The sequence below is a fragment of the Aythya ferina genome (assembly GCF_964211825.1).
Source record: "Aythya ferina genome assembly, chromosome: Z".
Classification (NCBI taxonomy): domain Eukaryota; kingdom Metazoa; phylum Chordata; class Aves; order Anseriformes; family Anatidae; genus Aythya; species Aythya ferina.
In genome coordinates, this window is record NC_140299.1 from 67,405,662 (window position 1) to 67,420,728 (window position 15,067).

The following is a 15,067-nucleotide window of genomic DNA, read 5'->3' on the forward strand; positions in this document are numbered from 1 at the left end:
TGCTTTGAGGACAAAACCTGATTTGAGTGATGGCCTGTCTGGCAGGCTCACACTGCCCCGGTCCCACTGCCATAGGGCAAAAAGCAGAGGACTGGGGATGGCAGGGGGAGGGGAGGAGAAGATGGTGCTGGGCAGTGCTCTCAGCAGGTGGGGGTTGCAGTTAAGGACGGGAATGGGGATGGGAAAAGGGCTGGAGATTGGGTTGGAGACGGGATTGGGGACAGGGATAGGTATGGAGTTGGGGACAGGAATAGGGATGGGGTTGGAGATGTGGCTTTAGATGAGGATGGAGACAAGGATGGAGACGAGAATGGGGACAGGGATGGGGACAGAAACTGGGACAGGAATGGGGATGGGAATGGGGATAGGGTTGGAGTTCATGATGGGTTTGGGGACAGCGTTGGGATGACACATCTTCCTGCACCATGCACCCTGCAGCCCCTTGCGGTCAGGCGTGGAGCCAGGAGCCCGCATCTCCACACAGCCGCCGACGAGGCCACCTACCTGCTGCGCCCCTGGTCGGTGTAGCGGGTGAGGAAGAGCCCGTCCAGGTCCTCCTCCAGGCGGCCCTGGAAGCCGAGCTGCAGCACGTAGCGCCGCCCGGCCTGCATTCGCCCGCGGAGCTCCAGCACCGCCACCTCTCCCGCTGCCTCCTGCGGCGGCTCCGGCACCTCCACGGCGACTCCGGAGTTGGGCAGGGACCCCCAGACGGCGTCTCCCGGCTCGGGCAGGGGTCCCCGGACGGCTGCTCCCCGGATGCGCAGCCCGGCGCTGTGCAGCACCGCGGCCCGCGTGTCCTGCCGGCAGCGCACCGTGATGTTCACCTGCCCGACGAAAGAGAAGGGTCCCGCCTGCCCCGGCCGCACCCGCGGCCACAGCTCCAGGTCGTAGTGCAGCGGCAGCAGGTGCCGGGGCAGCCGCCGCCACGACGGGACCCCCGGCGGACCCCCGGGGACACCGGCTCCTCCGGCCGCCCCGTCGGGGGGCGAGGGGGGCGCCGGGGGCGCCGCCTGCCCGCGGCAGCGCCCGTAGAGGGCGGCGAGGGCCAGCAGGGCGGCCAGCAGGGCCAGCAGCACCGCGGCCCCCAGGGCGGCCGCCCGGCGCCCCACGTAGAGCCCCGAGCCGCCGCGGGCGCCCATCGCGGCTGCTCGGCCGCCCGGAGCGCCCGGTACTTACGGGGCGGCGGAGCCGGGGGGGCGGTGCGGGGGGCGGCGGCACCTGCGGCGGGAGGGGGTGGGATGGGGACGGGGACGGGGACGGGGACGGGGACGGGGACAGGGGTAGGGGTAGGGGTAGGGACAGGGACAGGGACAGGGACAGGGACAGGGACAGGGGTAGGGGTAGGGTCGGGGTAGGGGTAGGGGTAGGGGTAGGGGTATGGGAAGGGGTAGGGGTAGGGGTAGGGGTAGGGACAGCGATGGGGATGGGGATGGGGAATGAGGATGCGGATAGGAGGTAGGGGGTGGTCCCTCGCTTCTCCCCGCGCCCCCTCTACCCACACCGCGGACCCCCCCGTCGCCCCGCGCACGCCGACCGCCCTGAAATGTGTCTGGGGGACCCGTGTGGTGATGCCGGCCCGGAGCGGTACCTAAACGGGGCGGCAGATGAGCGCCAGCTTCAGTCGCGGTCTCTTTCGCAGCCCTGCCCGCCGGTTTTGCTTGGTTGCAGCTCGTCCCCTAAAACACCGCGAGCCCCGCAGCAGCCGGGGCAGCAGCCAGGGACAGCGGCCCTTGCGTGCCAGAGCCTCGGGCACTCCCAAATCTGGATGGCAGGCAGTTTTTCCCTCCTCTCCTTTTCCTTTTTCACTTTTATTTATTTTTTTTCCTTTGCTGTTGTTCTGATCTTAGCCCATTTCCTTGGGCTAGTGGTTCATACAACAGCTGCCGCCCAACGCTATATGTGCCCCCCGATGCCTACAAAACCGAGGCATTTGGGTTAGGTACCGAGCTCTGTTCCGCCACCACAGGTAAAGCTGAGATGGCTAAAGTAAATTCACCTCAAAGGCCTCACTAAAGGCCATCCCTCCTGATAATATATATCTGTTAATTGAGAGAGATGCCCGTCCCGTGGTAATGAACAGAAGGCAGCTATCACTTTCCTCCTGCTAGGCACAGCAAGGCTGGCTGCTGCGGGTCTAGGGGACGGATCCATGCCACCGAACAAAGAAAGCTTCTGGTCCCAGCACCTGCCATTTGCCTGTTGCTGGAGGGATGTCAGGGATCCCCTCTGCCAGCCCATCCTGCTGGCTGAGGGCTCGCCTCGTCGGCCTCCTGCCCGGTGCCTGTGCTGCCATTACCCACTGGTTTCCCAACAGGCTGGCTTCCCACACTGCCCCACCTCCTTCTGCTGTCTTTCAGGAGATTTGTGTTTGCTTACTTCTGCTTCTGTGCTTCTCTTCTCACTCTGTTCTCGTTTACCACCTGTTTAACCCAGTCTTCCCTTCCACCATGCCTGGGACCTCTTTTTGTGTCTCTGTTTCAGGCCTCCATGCTCTTTCCACTCCATCCTCTGTTCTCTCACCCTCCTCTCCTTCCTCATGCCTCATACACCTCTGCTCTTTTCACCCTGCACATCAACAACTTCTCCCTTTTCTTCCAGCATGCCTGGCAACCTCTATTATTTCACTGCAAGGCTTCATGACAAGCTCCTACAAACTGCAGCATTGCCACAGGACAGAGCACTCCTTGGAGGTCCCCGGACCCACAGCCCTGCACTAACAGCCCTTGCACCTGTGTGACCCACTACAAGTCATGGGAATGACTGCATAGAAAATGTTCTCAGGGGTTCTCAGGCAGGCATCTTCTCCCTCTCACTGCCAGAAAACTGTTTGCTGTCCATGGGTCTCTTCTGCAATGGTGCCTGCAGGAAGCCAAGGGACAGGCTGGAGGGCTGTTCAGTGCAAGTGCTGACACACTGCAGAGCCTGGGTGAGATGAGTGGTCAAGAACTCCCAGAAAGGTCAGGAAAGAAAGGACGGTGCTGCAAAGGAAGAGCTGACAGGGAGAAGAAATTGTAGAAGGGCACCAGCATTTCTAATGGAAAAGCCCACACACTGCAGAAAATTATAGAGGATTTTAATGTCCTGCATTCCAAATACAGCTTCAACATTGTTCAGTAAAAATGTGCTTACCCACTCACCCCCCAAAACAAGGCACAGGCAAAATCAAAATTGTGAGCCATTTCATTCCGTGTCTGCAAAAACAAGCAGGACTGCTCGGCAATAAGCCTGAAAACTGTAGGGACTCCAGGGGAACTTTGCCCTTCTTAATGGTGCAGGATCTGTTTTAATGTTTACAAATCATAGCCATTAAACATACTTTATTTTCTCTTGCTTGCAGTGGAGAATTCAAACCTATTCCTTTCCTAAGTTAGCACGTAATAAAAGCACAATAGTAATGACCTACAGTACGTATTTTTAAAAGTTTTTTAACCTCTTTTCCCAAATGATTTAGAACAGTTACCCTACAAAGCAACTGATGGGTGAAGGCTTTTATTAACCCACGGCTGTGAATTCCCCCACCCACTGGTAACACAGACACTTACTCGTTTGAAACACTTTTGGTGCAGTGCAATACAGGCAAGTGGCTTCTGCTGCAGATAATACCGTTTGCCAACCTGATGAGTGCATTTACAGAGTTAAGATGTCTGAGCAATGTGTTCCTGAAGTCAAAGCCATGGCAATCATGGGCCGGGGACAGGTACTGTGGCTATGACATCTTGGACACAATTTCATGTCAGGCCACAGCTCAGCCCAAATCCTGACCTTGGATGGAAACAGGAGACTTGTGTTTAAGTCAGCCAAAGCCTCTAGTACACACCTGGAGGTAGAACAAATCACCTGTTATAAAAGGACTCAGACAGCTCTGTCACTCTGAAGGACACCAAAGCACCTGACAAACTTAACTATCTCATTCCAGCCTAAGGGGTCTGTGCCATGCTTGCTGGCTGTTCAAAGTCCCGTTTATGTTCCCTGAATTTTAAACAAGAGAAGGTCGCATATGGCAGCACGATTTTTGCTATCCACTAAGGCACAGAAAGGTAAACTACACTTCACGTGCTAGTTGGCCAGGAAATTTGGCATGAAATTTCAATTAGCAAAATATTGCAGTCACCCATTTCATCAAGATTTTCAGGTTGTTAGTACTGTTTTTGTAAAGAAATTCTGTGCTATCATCGCAAATCATACACCAAATGATAAGAAAAAGGTTCATCACGTGTTTAAGTAAAGTGACATCATTGTTAGGCTGAAAGATGATTCCCTACGTCATATTGCTCGTGTTTCATTCAACCTGATTTAGGAGTTTCCAATAGCTTAGCAGTTCTAGCAGTGGCACTGCTGCTGATCAACTTTGTCTTTGTTTTTAACAGAACTGTAATCTTGTTTTCTTTTCAGGTTTTATGGAGATGCCCCATTTTTGCTGTATTTACAAAGCTAGAACAATATTTGTCCTAGGCATGAGGGATTCATGTGTACCATCTACACTCATGTCCATGAAATCTCCATTTTTTAATTTTTATTTTTTAATTTGAGCTGTTTGTTTTAAGGACTATGATTTCCTATGCACTGTTTATTTTCCTTCTTTAACTAATCAATAGCGTATCAGAGCTGAAAATGTTGTAATGCCTGGTAGTATCTTTGGCAGGAGCTACTCCATAGGAGATGCTGAAGTTGTAGACATTTGCTGTTGCTCTGTATGTTTGATTTAATGGATATTTCAAGATTCCCAGACATCTGAAGAAGTGTGATATATAGGTAGGCAGAATTAGTTATAAATAAGCACAGTGAGCCAAGCATGAGCTGTTGAGGACCAAAACTTCTTACCAGGCACATCAAAGAAGCACTCAGCTTTCCTGGAGGCTTATGATAACTACTTTACATTCTCTTTCAAGGTGAATGTATCTTCAATATCAAGGTCAACATAGGTGTTATTAGCTAGCAAGAAATTTAGGTTAGACTCAGAAGAAGGTGGTCTCCTTTCCCTAATAAGGAAAAAAGAATACAACACTAAAATCTCAGTTTAAATGTTTCTGTTCTTAAGGAGATTTTGTATGCTCTCTGTATAGATCTATTGGTGATTTCATGTTACAAGGTGGCGCAGCCACAACTAAGCATAGATCCGCATTTGTATTGGCAAGATTGCTTTAACTGACTGGTACAGGTAGGTAAGAGAAAGGCAATACAGAGCAGGCTTCCAACTTCAAATAGTCACATTTGACCAAACATCAGAGCCTGTACAAAAGACTTGATATTAAAAACTCAAGTTAATGAAAGGTTTGGAGTGAGATGTCCTTGCACAGTAGTCACCATGTAAGAAATAAAAGTATTTTCACCACAATTAGTCATACACCTGTATTCAAAACTTTTGTGTAGGGAAGGATGCTTGAAAGTCTGCCATTATTGGCAATGATGTCTGATATTGTAATTAAAGTATTTTTTAACTGATGCTTTAATTAAAAATTGTTCCTTGGTATTTTGAATGAACAAGACACTGAAAATCCTCTGGCTGTCTCATAGGCTACCAAACAATGCAAAACTTTGTTTTAAACTTTTGTTCTCGTTCAAGGGATGAGCCGTGAACTTTTACCTTGCTGACTGCCTCTTTGGACCTATGTATCAACATGTTGGTTTGGATCTTCCAGAGCAAACAGGAGACAGCAACAACAACCTCAAGTAAACACTGTTGTAGAAAAGACAGGAAGAGGGCAAAAGCAAGCACTGGTGCTACAAGGATGCTCAGAGGGCTGGAGCACCTCTCCTGTGAAGAAATACTGAGAGAGATGGGGCTCTTCAGCCTGGAGAAGAAAACGCTTCAGGGAGACCCCATGGAGACATTCCAGCCCCAAGTGGACCTACGGGAAATCTGGGGGAAGGTCTCTTTATTAGGGAGTGCAGTGGTAGAACAAGGAGGAATGATTTTAAGCCAAAAGATATTAGGTTAACATTAGATACAAGGAAAAATTCCTTCACTCAGAAGGTGGTGAGGCACTGGCACCAGTTACCCAGAGAAACTGTGGATACCCCATCCCTGGAAGTGTCCAAGGCCAGGCTGGATGGGGCTTTGAGAAACCTGTCTGGTGGGAAGTGACCCTGCAAACCCAAACCATTTTTTGGATCTGTGATTCTGTTATAACTTCATTGGGTATTTCTACTTGTGGAGGAGAATACAGTAATACCTAAATGACATGGGCAAAACCACAGTGATGAACCATAAAACAGAGTATCAACAAAATGATTGCATCAGTTGGGTGGAGTTTCACTCAGCGATGGAGAAGGCTCCCTCCAAACACCTCAGGGTGCTCAAACACACAAGAGAGGCCTGCAGCCCTGTCTGCATGTATGATACCTGTGAGAGTCACATCCCCTGAGGAGGGTCACAAAACCATCTCCAGAGAACACAAGAAGCTCCACTCAACGAACCAGAAAGTAACAAAGAAGTAACGACAGCAGATGAGAAAGCCACTATCCAGAATATGAACAGGAGATGAAAATTGCAAGAGGCTCTGCTAGCTGGAATTTAGGAGGTCACAGTTTTATCAGTAATTTCTTTGTATAGTTGGTAACTCTACCTATCAGCTGGCTTCTAAGCTTTTGTGGGCAATCAGTAAGACTGATAAAACCAAATCTTGCAACTGAGGATATACAGGAAAGATGTATATCATGTTCTTACCAGTTTGTTTAGCAGGAAAAAAAAAAATAATTAACAATGCACCGGTAATTAGAATGAAGTTTTGAACACCTTTTAAGGCTTTAATAAGAAAAGGATGAGGGAATGCATGAATCATTTGCAGCATGTGAAGCTCTCTTCCAAACGGAATTTAATTTGTGTGTGTGATGTTTAATGTTTTCTGATTGTCAGTGCATTTAGAAACTTGAATAGATATCAACTTTTCTCCAAATGTACCAACATTGTTGGGCTCGTGTCTTGTGAGACGGCATGAAAACAAGTAAACATTTGACCAGAAATCACTTACAAGTGGATTTATTTTTTTTAAATGGCATTGAATGTCAGTAGTTTGATATTTCTTAATATGATGAATGGTGGCATTCTCAGAGTTTTTGGCCTTTTTTATCAAGTGCTTTTTTATTCAGTTTTCAGATGCCTAGTGTTTTTCTGTCAACATCACTGAAAAGAACCAGCAATGTGGTATTTGTCCTCTGAGTGCTAGGCGTGCTAAGATTTACCAGCTCTCCAGAAGGAATAGCAAATTGAGGAAATGACATCTTGAGATACCGTAGACTATTCCTCACCCATGGAGATAGACCAACAACACTGGAGCAAGGACACGTGTCTATTCTCATTTCATCTGTTTTCTTGCAAGCAGGGCTCTGGTATGGTATGCAGGCCTGAGATTGCAACAGCCCAATACAGGAAATGCTTCACAAAGCATATTTCAGCCTAGAGCCACATGAGGAACCAAAAGAGAAACAATAATAATAAAAAATAAATAAATAAACTTGGAGCATTGGTCTTGCTCTCCTGTTGCTATGAGGAAGACAGCAGAAGAGTGAGTCATGACTGCTCCTTTCAGAAATAAACATTTTATCCTCATGTGGCAGGTGCCAGCCAGCATGGCTGCCCAGCTTGGTGGGCAGCGCTCTGCCCTTCTCCACTTCTGAGGTCAGTCTCCCAGTCATTTCTATTACTAGGTTCTGATTCACACTGCAGAGAAGTTTCAGTGTGCACAAACTGGATTCCTTTCAAATAAATTAAACCAAAATCTCTAAATTGGAAATATGTGGATTTGTAGGGTGGATCAAGCAGTGGATAAGGTATTGGCTCAATAGCTGCACCCAGAGAGTGGTGGTCAATGGCTCTATGTCCAGGTGGAGGCTGGTGATGAGCAGCGTCCCTCAGTGGTCTGTCTTGGGACTGGTGCTTTTTCCTGCTTCACAGAATGTGGTTGCATTTTTTGATGAAATTGGCCAGAGATCTGTGCAACCTTACATATTCCAGAGAGCCTACTTCGGGCTTGAACCTGGTGTATAAATGGAGGAAAACAGCTCCTTTAATCTCCTTGAATCTCAGAGCACAGAGTTCAGCATTGCTGCCATGGTGCAGCCTGCCATCCCACTGCACTTCTCTGTTCCTCCTTGCTGGGTTTGGTTTTACAAACTCTCAAGTGATTTTGGGCTGTCTGATACACTCATTCATAAAAGAGGAAGGCCTCTACCAAAGCCTGTATGATTGGCTGGCAAATAGTTTAAACGTTTTTGGCAAATCTTTGTGCCTGGTGAAATGCAACATGGCACCGGAAAACCTGTACATGAAAGAGTCGAGGAAGGGTATTGAAAAACATGAATTTCCAAATATGATTCATAAAACCTTTGTGTGGGTAGAGACACAAAGGGAAACACCCAGGGCTGTCCTACAGGTCACTTTCTCACAGAGAATGTGACACAGAACAGGATACAGAAATAGGACTCACAATAGAACAGGAGTAGTCTTTGCCTAAAACTCATCTTTGTGCAACAGTAAAGTTACCAACTGTTTCCTGGCAGGAAGCTGAGCCCCACACAGCTGCTCAGTCTCTCTCCCCAGGTGGGATGGGCAAGGGAATTGGAAAGGTAAAAGTATGAGAACTCATGGATTGAGATAAAGACTGTTCAACAGGTAAAGCAAAAGCCACATGCACAAGCAAAGCAAACCAAGGAATTCATTCACTGCTTCCCATCAGCAGGCAGGTGCCACTCCTAAGTGCACTGTGGTTAAAATTTCCTCAAAGTTTTGTAAGGGGCAGAGAAACACATCACACAAAGGATTATCTCAAATTCTTTGTGCTTCCTATAGGAGTGACAGAAACAGAGCTCCCTCCAAAAAATGAGAAATGACCAAATACTCTGACAGGTTAATGAAATAATTAAGGCAAGACTCAGAAAGTTTGGGTGCATGCAGTGTATATTTTTGGCCTGTTCTGAAAGCAAAAAGAATTATGTCAGAGAAGTGCAGTAATGGTTGCCCAGCCACACTCCTCGCTCTGAAACTAACAAATCCAGCAGAGAGACAAGAGTAGAGGGAAGCCTAGCAGGCAGATAACCCAAAAAAAAATTCAGGGAAAAAGCAAGAATGTTCTGGGAAAGTGTTCAAAGCTCCAGGTTTTGTGGAGCTTGATGCTGAACACAGGGGAAGAGTACTGAGTTGTTGTACTAGCCACTCGAGAGCAGGGTGGCCTTGGGGTTCATCCCACCCTACTGCCCAGTGAGCCTTTGGGGAGATCTGTGATGACTAAACTGGGCTTGGTGAGCCATCCATACCAGTTTTAAAAAACTGTATCCTCAGTCTCAGTGTGAAAAAAGAGAATCCAATCAATGGCAAAACAGATAAGTCACCTGTCCTTGTCTTAAAGCTTGTCTACATCACATACCGTCATTTTTTTAATTGTCGGCTGGTCACTTCTGGGAAATTGAATAATCCACTCAGAGACTTGGAGAGAAAAATGTTTGGTATGTTTTTGATGAACTTTACTACCTAGGTAATATTCCCAACTGCTGTCTCTAATTGGTTTCATTCTTGTCTCAGTGGACCTCTTTGGCTCATCATGCTTCCTTTGCTGCTCTGCTCATACTGACTGTGTCACATCCATCCTTAAATACCAGCATGCTTCTAGATCTCCCTTTTTCTTTGAAGGATGCATTACTAGCATCACACACTATTCTTGGCCTTATGCCAGTCACATCTAGTCAGAACAGACCGGTGCAGAGATCATAACTTTCCTTTCAGTCTGTGCAAAGGAAAGAATCACATAAAGTCTGAACAGCATCCCTTCATGCCTGTATCTGTGTAAGTACATGGCAGAAGGAAAAGAATGGCTGGAGGCCTTTTCTGTGTAGGCTCCAATGCTGTGACAAAGGAAAGGGCTCTTACATAAGAACAATAATGTACAGAGTCAGATACTTACAGTTCTTGACCCTAACATTATGAATGGGTCTTATTTTCTTCCCTGCGGACCCTCCCAATGGGAATGAAGTAACCCTGCAGTCACAACAGCAATTTTGACCAGAACTGAAAAATTTCATCCCACAAGATCCATGTTCTACACCCTGAAGCTGACCCTGATGAAGAGATAATCCTCAAAGCCCAAGCAGATGTCCAACATAGCTATACCAGGATTATGATAGGCTCACTTACAAAAAGGAATTCTAAAATAACTTTTGTTCTGGAGATCTCATGGGACGATATTGGATGCTTTTCAAGCAAGCTCAGCCGTTATTACCAACCCCACACCCATTTTGTGGACACTCCAAGTTATGTTCAGGATGAATAGTCTATGCTTTGTAGTGTTTCCTTTCCTGAAGTATCAAATCCTCCTGGTTTTGATTACCCCATTCAAGCACCCCCTCAATCCATTTACTCATTTAATATTCCCTCAGTCCCTTGTTGCATGACTTCGTTCCTTAACATGTGCTCACAGTAGTCATTGTGCCAAGAATATGTAAGCTCCAAAGTGTTTATTTCTGTACTATAACAAAGTGTTCTCTTCCCTGTTCAGATGGCTACTGTTCCATACTCTACTTCAGCTGATGGCATCTCAGAGGTTATAAACAGATACTTCACAGCAAAGGTTGTGTTTTTGTTTTTTTTTAACTGCAGTGGTTGATACACAAAGATGAATCTCAGCATGGGCAGTGCATGTCTTTACATCTCAGTAATACCTTGTGTTTGTAGCTACATTGAGCTGCAGTAGAACATTGTTCCACAAATCAAGACATTTCAAAACACAGGCAAATGAGTAACAGGGAAAGTGTAAAAATGCAGAATGATTTTGTCATGAATCATAAAAGGCAAGAAAGTCTATCAAGGGCTGTTAAAAAATGGTACCAGTGCTGGCCCTCTATGGCAACATATTTTTGGAGACCACTGCATAGAATTACATTACTTATATTTTACTAATACATTCATCAGCTTTTCTTTACCTTGATAAAACCAGAGATAACATATTTCAAAGTGAATATTACCCACAACATGCAGATGTTTGTATTTGAATAGTTTGATGGTCATCCATATGGACACTCCTATTTTTCATGGATTACACAACAGAAGTTTATACATAAAAGCATGTTCAGCAAACAGTCACCTCCATCATCACACAGGCAAATGCTGAGACATCTCACTGACGTTAAACAAAGGATCACTTTCTTGTCTCATATTCACTTTCACATATGTATCCCATTTACTCCATCAGATTAATTTCTGCTCTGTGCTGGTGTGCCAGAACTGTATAGAATTTGTAAAGGAAGAAATATTGCTGCTAAAAAAATAATCACTTGTAATTTTTTTCATCCTTTTTGTCCACCGATCATCCTTCTCTGCACACTTTAGCGTGTTGCTAGCCCTGGGGTTGGGCTCCGAAAACTTGTTTAGGCAGACAGCTGGTTGTGATTTCCTCAGAGGCATGCACAAACTCCATGTTTGTATGTGGAGGTCTTTGGGATTCACAATATTTGTAGGTGGACCTGAAGAATTGTGTTTAACATGCAGAGTCATTACCTGAGAACCTCCAGTTTCTTTTCCTTGGATTTGTTTACTGGCATCACATTTATTTGATGTGGGCTTGCCATTACAGATGTTTCAACTCCCAGGATGGCTGATTTTGCAAAACATTAATAACCCCAAGTGACCCTTTGACCCTTCTGCCAAATCTGACTCTGTTCTCCCTCATCCTTATTCCCCTTTTCATATTTTTGCTGTTAGGGCTGTATTTTCTTTCTTAACATTGGTATAGCAACAAGAGTACATTAAACCCCAGCACTTCACATAATTCTTTCAAACCTCATTTCAAAAGACCTGGAAATCTCAAGTGTTGAACTCTAACATCATCTCTCCATTTTGATTTGGAAAGCACAGAGGGCAAAACACAGACTTCACAGCAGCTGAGCTCTTTCCACAAATCTCTGGATTGTAATTGTTGGCCAATGCTGTAATAAGATACAGGGTAGGTGCAGCCTACTCAGGAAATGAGCATAACACAGCACATATAATATTACATATATATATATATACATATATATATATATATCATGGCAGTACCATTAATATGACATTGTTTGGCATACTGTATTTAACTGCTGCTTCTCAGGGCCAGAAAAATGTTGTTAAATGAAAGAGAAAAAAAAAAGCAACACTGAGCACAGTGTGTGATATACTTTCTAAAGATATATCTGCTCTCATCTGAAGATTTATTTGCTCTTTCTGTTACACCTTTAGGAGCTACCTCTCCAGATACACATCACTCTTCTATCCCTTGGTAATTAAGTCACCCATAAATAACTCTATACGAGTGTTAAAGCACACCATTAAATTGTTTTATCCCACTCTCAGTTTCATTACTTCCATTTTCATTCTTTAAATTATGGAATCAATCCTATTGCTGGAGAATTTGCTCAGATACTGTGTACTTTCTTTTAAAAAATTTAGGGGAAGTATCCCAAACAAACTTATTGGACCAAATGCAGTGATACAGAATTCTATCTCTGAATAGAACAACAGAATTTACTCACTTTGATTACTTTTATTTTTCAAACTGGGAATATTTTCAAAGTTTAGTTAACACAATTGTTATATCTAAAAAAAAAAAAAAAAAAAAAAGCTAAATTTCTGCCACCATGCTACTTTTACTACTTAATCATTTTCTTCTTCACTCACATAATAGATACTTCAGTTACATCAACATATTTTATTGTATCATAAAATGACAATCTGGGATCAAACAAAATATCTTAATGGTTCCTTTTTGTGAGTAGCATGTAGCAGAAACAATGATGGCTGGAGTATATCCCAAGGATTATCTTAGTACTCTCCCCAAATTCATTGTGTCATCTGTGAAAAAAAAAAAAAAAAGAAAAAAAAAGAAAAAAAAAGTGGTGTGATCATAATAAGCAAGAACTCAAGAACTGAAGACTTCACAATGGGGAATGGTGATTTCATTTTAACATTATGTCTGTCCCTCTGAAACTGGGACTAAGCTGACTCTTGCCCAACGACTGTGTTTATTGTTATTGCCACCTTTGCTGCCATGCTTTTTCCCTTACTACTATCACTGCCTAATTCACAGAATCCACATCCATGGACTGGGAGAATGATGTACTTGCCCACCGTGAGAAATCAAGTTCAAGACCACCTGAAGAACCTGAAGGTGCACAAGTCCCTGGGGACCTGATGAGATGCATCCAAGGGTCCTGATTGAACTGGCCAATGAAGTTGCTAAGCATGTTTCATCACATTTGAGAAGTCATGGCAGTCTGATGAAGTTCCCACTGACCTCAGAAGGAAAAAGGGGAAAAATAGCCCCCAGAGGGGGAAAATCATCCCCATTGGTAAAAAGGGAAAAAGGAAGACCTGGGGAACTATAGGCCAGTCAGTCTCACCTCTGTGCCTGGCAAGGTGATGGAGCAGATCCTCATAGAAACTATGCTAAGGCACATGGAAAAAAAGGAGGTGGTTGGTGACAGCAAGCATGACTTCACTAAAGGTGAATCCAGCCTGATAAATTTGGTGGCTTCTATGATGGGATTACAGCATTGGTGGATAAGGGAAGAGCAACTGATATAATCTGCCTGGACTTGTGCAAGGCATTTGACACTGTCCCCCACAGCATTCTTGCCTCTAAAATGAAGGAAAATGGACTTGATGGATGGACCACTTGGTGGGTAAGGAATTGGCTTGATGGTCACACAAAGAGTTGTGGTCAATGGCTCTATGTCCAGGTGAAGACTAGCAATGAGTGGTGCTCTTCAGGGGTCTGTACTGGGGCCTGTGCTGTTTAACGTCTTTGTTGATGACATGGACAGTGGGATGTAGTGCACCCTCAGCAAGTTTGCTGATGACACCAAGCTATGTGGTGCAGTCGACACACTGAAAGGAAGGGATGCCATCTAGATGGACCTGAACAGGCTTGAGAGGTGGGCCTGTGTGAACCTCATGAAGTTCAACAAGGCCAAGTGCAAGATCCTGCGTCTGAGCCAGAGCAACTCCAAGCACAAATACAGGGTGGGCAGAGAATGGATTAAGAGCAGCTCTGAAGAAAAGGGCTTTGGGATGTTGGCTGATAAGAAAGCCAACCATGTCCTGGGCTGCATCAAAAGAAGAGTGGCCAGCCGGTTGAGGTAGGTGATTCTTCCCCTTTGGTCTGCTCTGCTCTTGTGAGACCTCACCTGAGTGCTGCATTCAGCTCTTGGGCCCCCAACACAAGAAGAACACAGAGTTATTTAAGTAAGTCCAGAGGAGGGTCATGAGGATGATCAGAGGTCTGGAGCACCTCTCCTGTGAAGACAGGCTGAAGGAGTTGGGGTTGTTCAGCCTGGAGTTCAGCCTGGATGGCTCTGGGAAGACCTTCTAGCGGCCTTCCAGTACCTAAAGGGGGCCTACAGAAAAGCTGGGGAGGGACTCTGTGTCAGGGAGTAGAGTGACGGGACAAAGAGTAATGGTTTTAAACCAAAAGAGTGTAGGTTTACATTAGATATAAGGAAAAAATCCTTCATTCAGAGGGTGATGAAGCGCTGGCACAGGCTGCCCAGAGAAGCTGTGGATGCTCCATCCCTGGAAGTGTTCAAGGTCAGGTTGGACAAGGATGAACCTGACCTTGGATAGAACCTGGTCTAGTGGGAGCTGTCCCATCCCATGGAAGTGGGTGTCCGTTAAGGTTTCTTCCAAGCCACACCAAACCAAACCAAACCAAACCAAACCAAACCAAACCAAACCAAACCATTTTATGGTTTTGTTAGAGTATTTTGTGTGAACATGTACAACTGAATTACAGGCATTTAAAGATTCTGTTATTTTGTATTGTAAGCACTGTCAGCAAAGCAGTTTTGTTTCTAATTGGAAAAGAATGAGGGAGACAAACAGCAAGACAAATTTCTAGAATATTTAAGTTAAAAATAAGAATTCCAGGAGTGGGTCCAAACAATTATAGAACTGGAACAATAGGTTTTGAACAGAGAGAGAGAGAAAGAGGGGGGAGGGAGAGAGACTGAGAGGGGAAATTCTGAACATCTGCTTACTTATATGCATTGCATGTTTTAATATGTGTAACACAGAATTGGTTGAGGTTGTCAGAGACCTCTGGAAGAC

At 45.4% G+C, this 15,067-nt stretch overlaps 1 protein-coding gene and 1 long non-coding RNA gene across 5 annotated transcripts in view; one reads left to right on the forward strand and one right to left on the reverse strand.

Annotated features, from left to right (window-relative positions):
- LVRN (laeverin) overlaps positions 1–2,008 on the reverse strand; it is a 43,256-nt gene extending 41,248 nt beyond the window's left edge. For 3 of the 4 annotated variants that reach the window (XR_014686984.1, XM_084503314.1, XM_084503313.1), the window contains exon 1: positions 505–1,164. Coding sequence is in view for 3 of the 4 variants with exons in the window: in XM_084503314.1 (XP_084359440.1) it covers positions 505–1,139 (635 nt within the window). In the remaining variant the exon portion in view is untranslated. Of the gene's footprint in view, positions 1–504; positions 1,165–1,588 lie in introns of those variants that run through there. The other variant, XM_084503315.1, reaches the window with a different exon arrangement.
- LOC311426725 lies at positions 1,058–6,970 on the forward strand. Its single transcript, XR_014686985.1, has 3 exons — positions 1,058–1,168; positions 2,599–4,889; positions 5,564–6,970. It is a non-coding gene; the product is annotated as an uncharacterized lncRNA (long non-coding RNA).
- Positions 6,971–15,067: the final 8,097 nt, after the last annotated feature.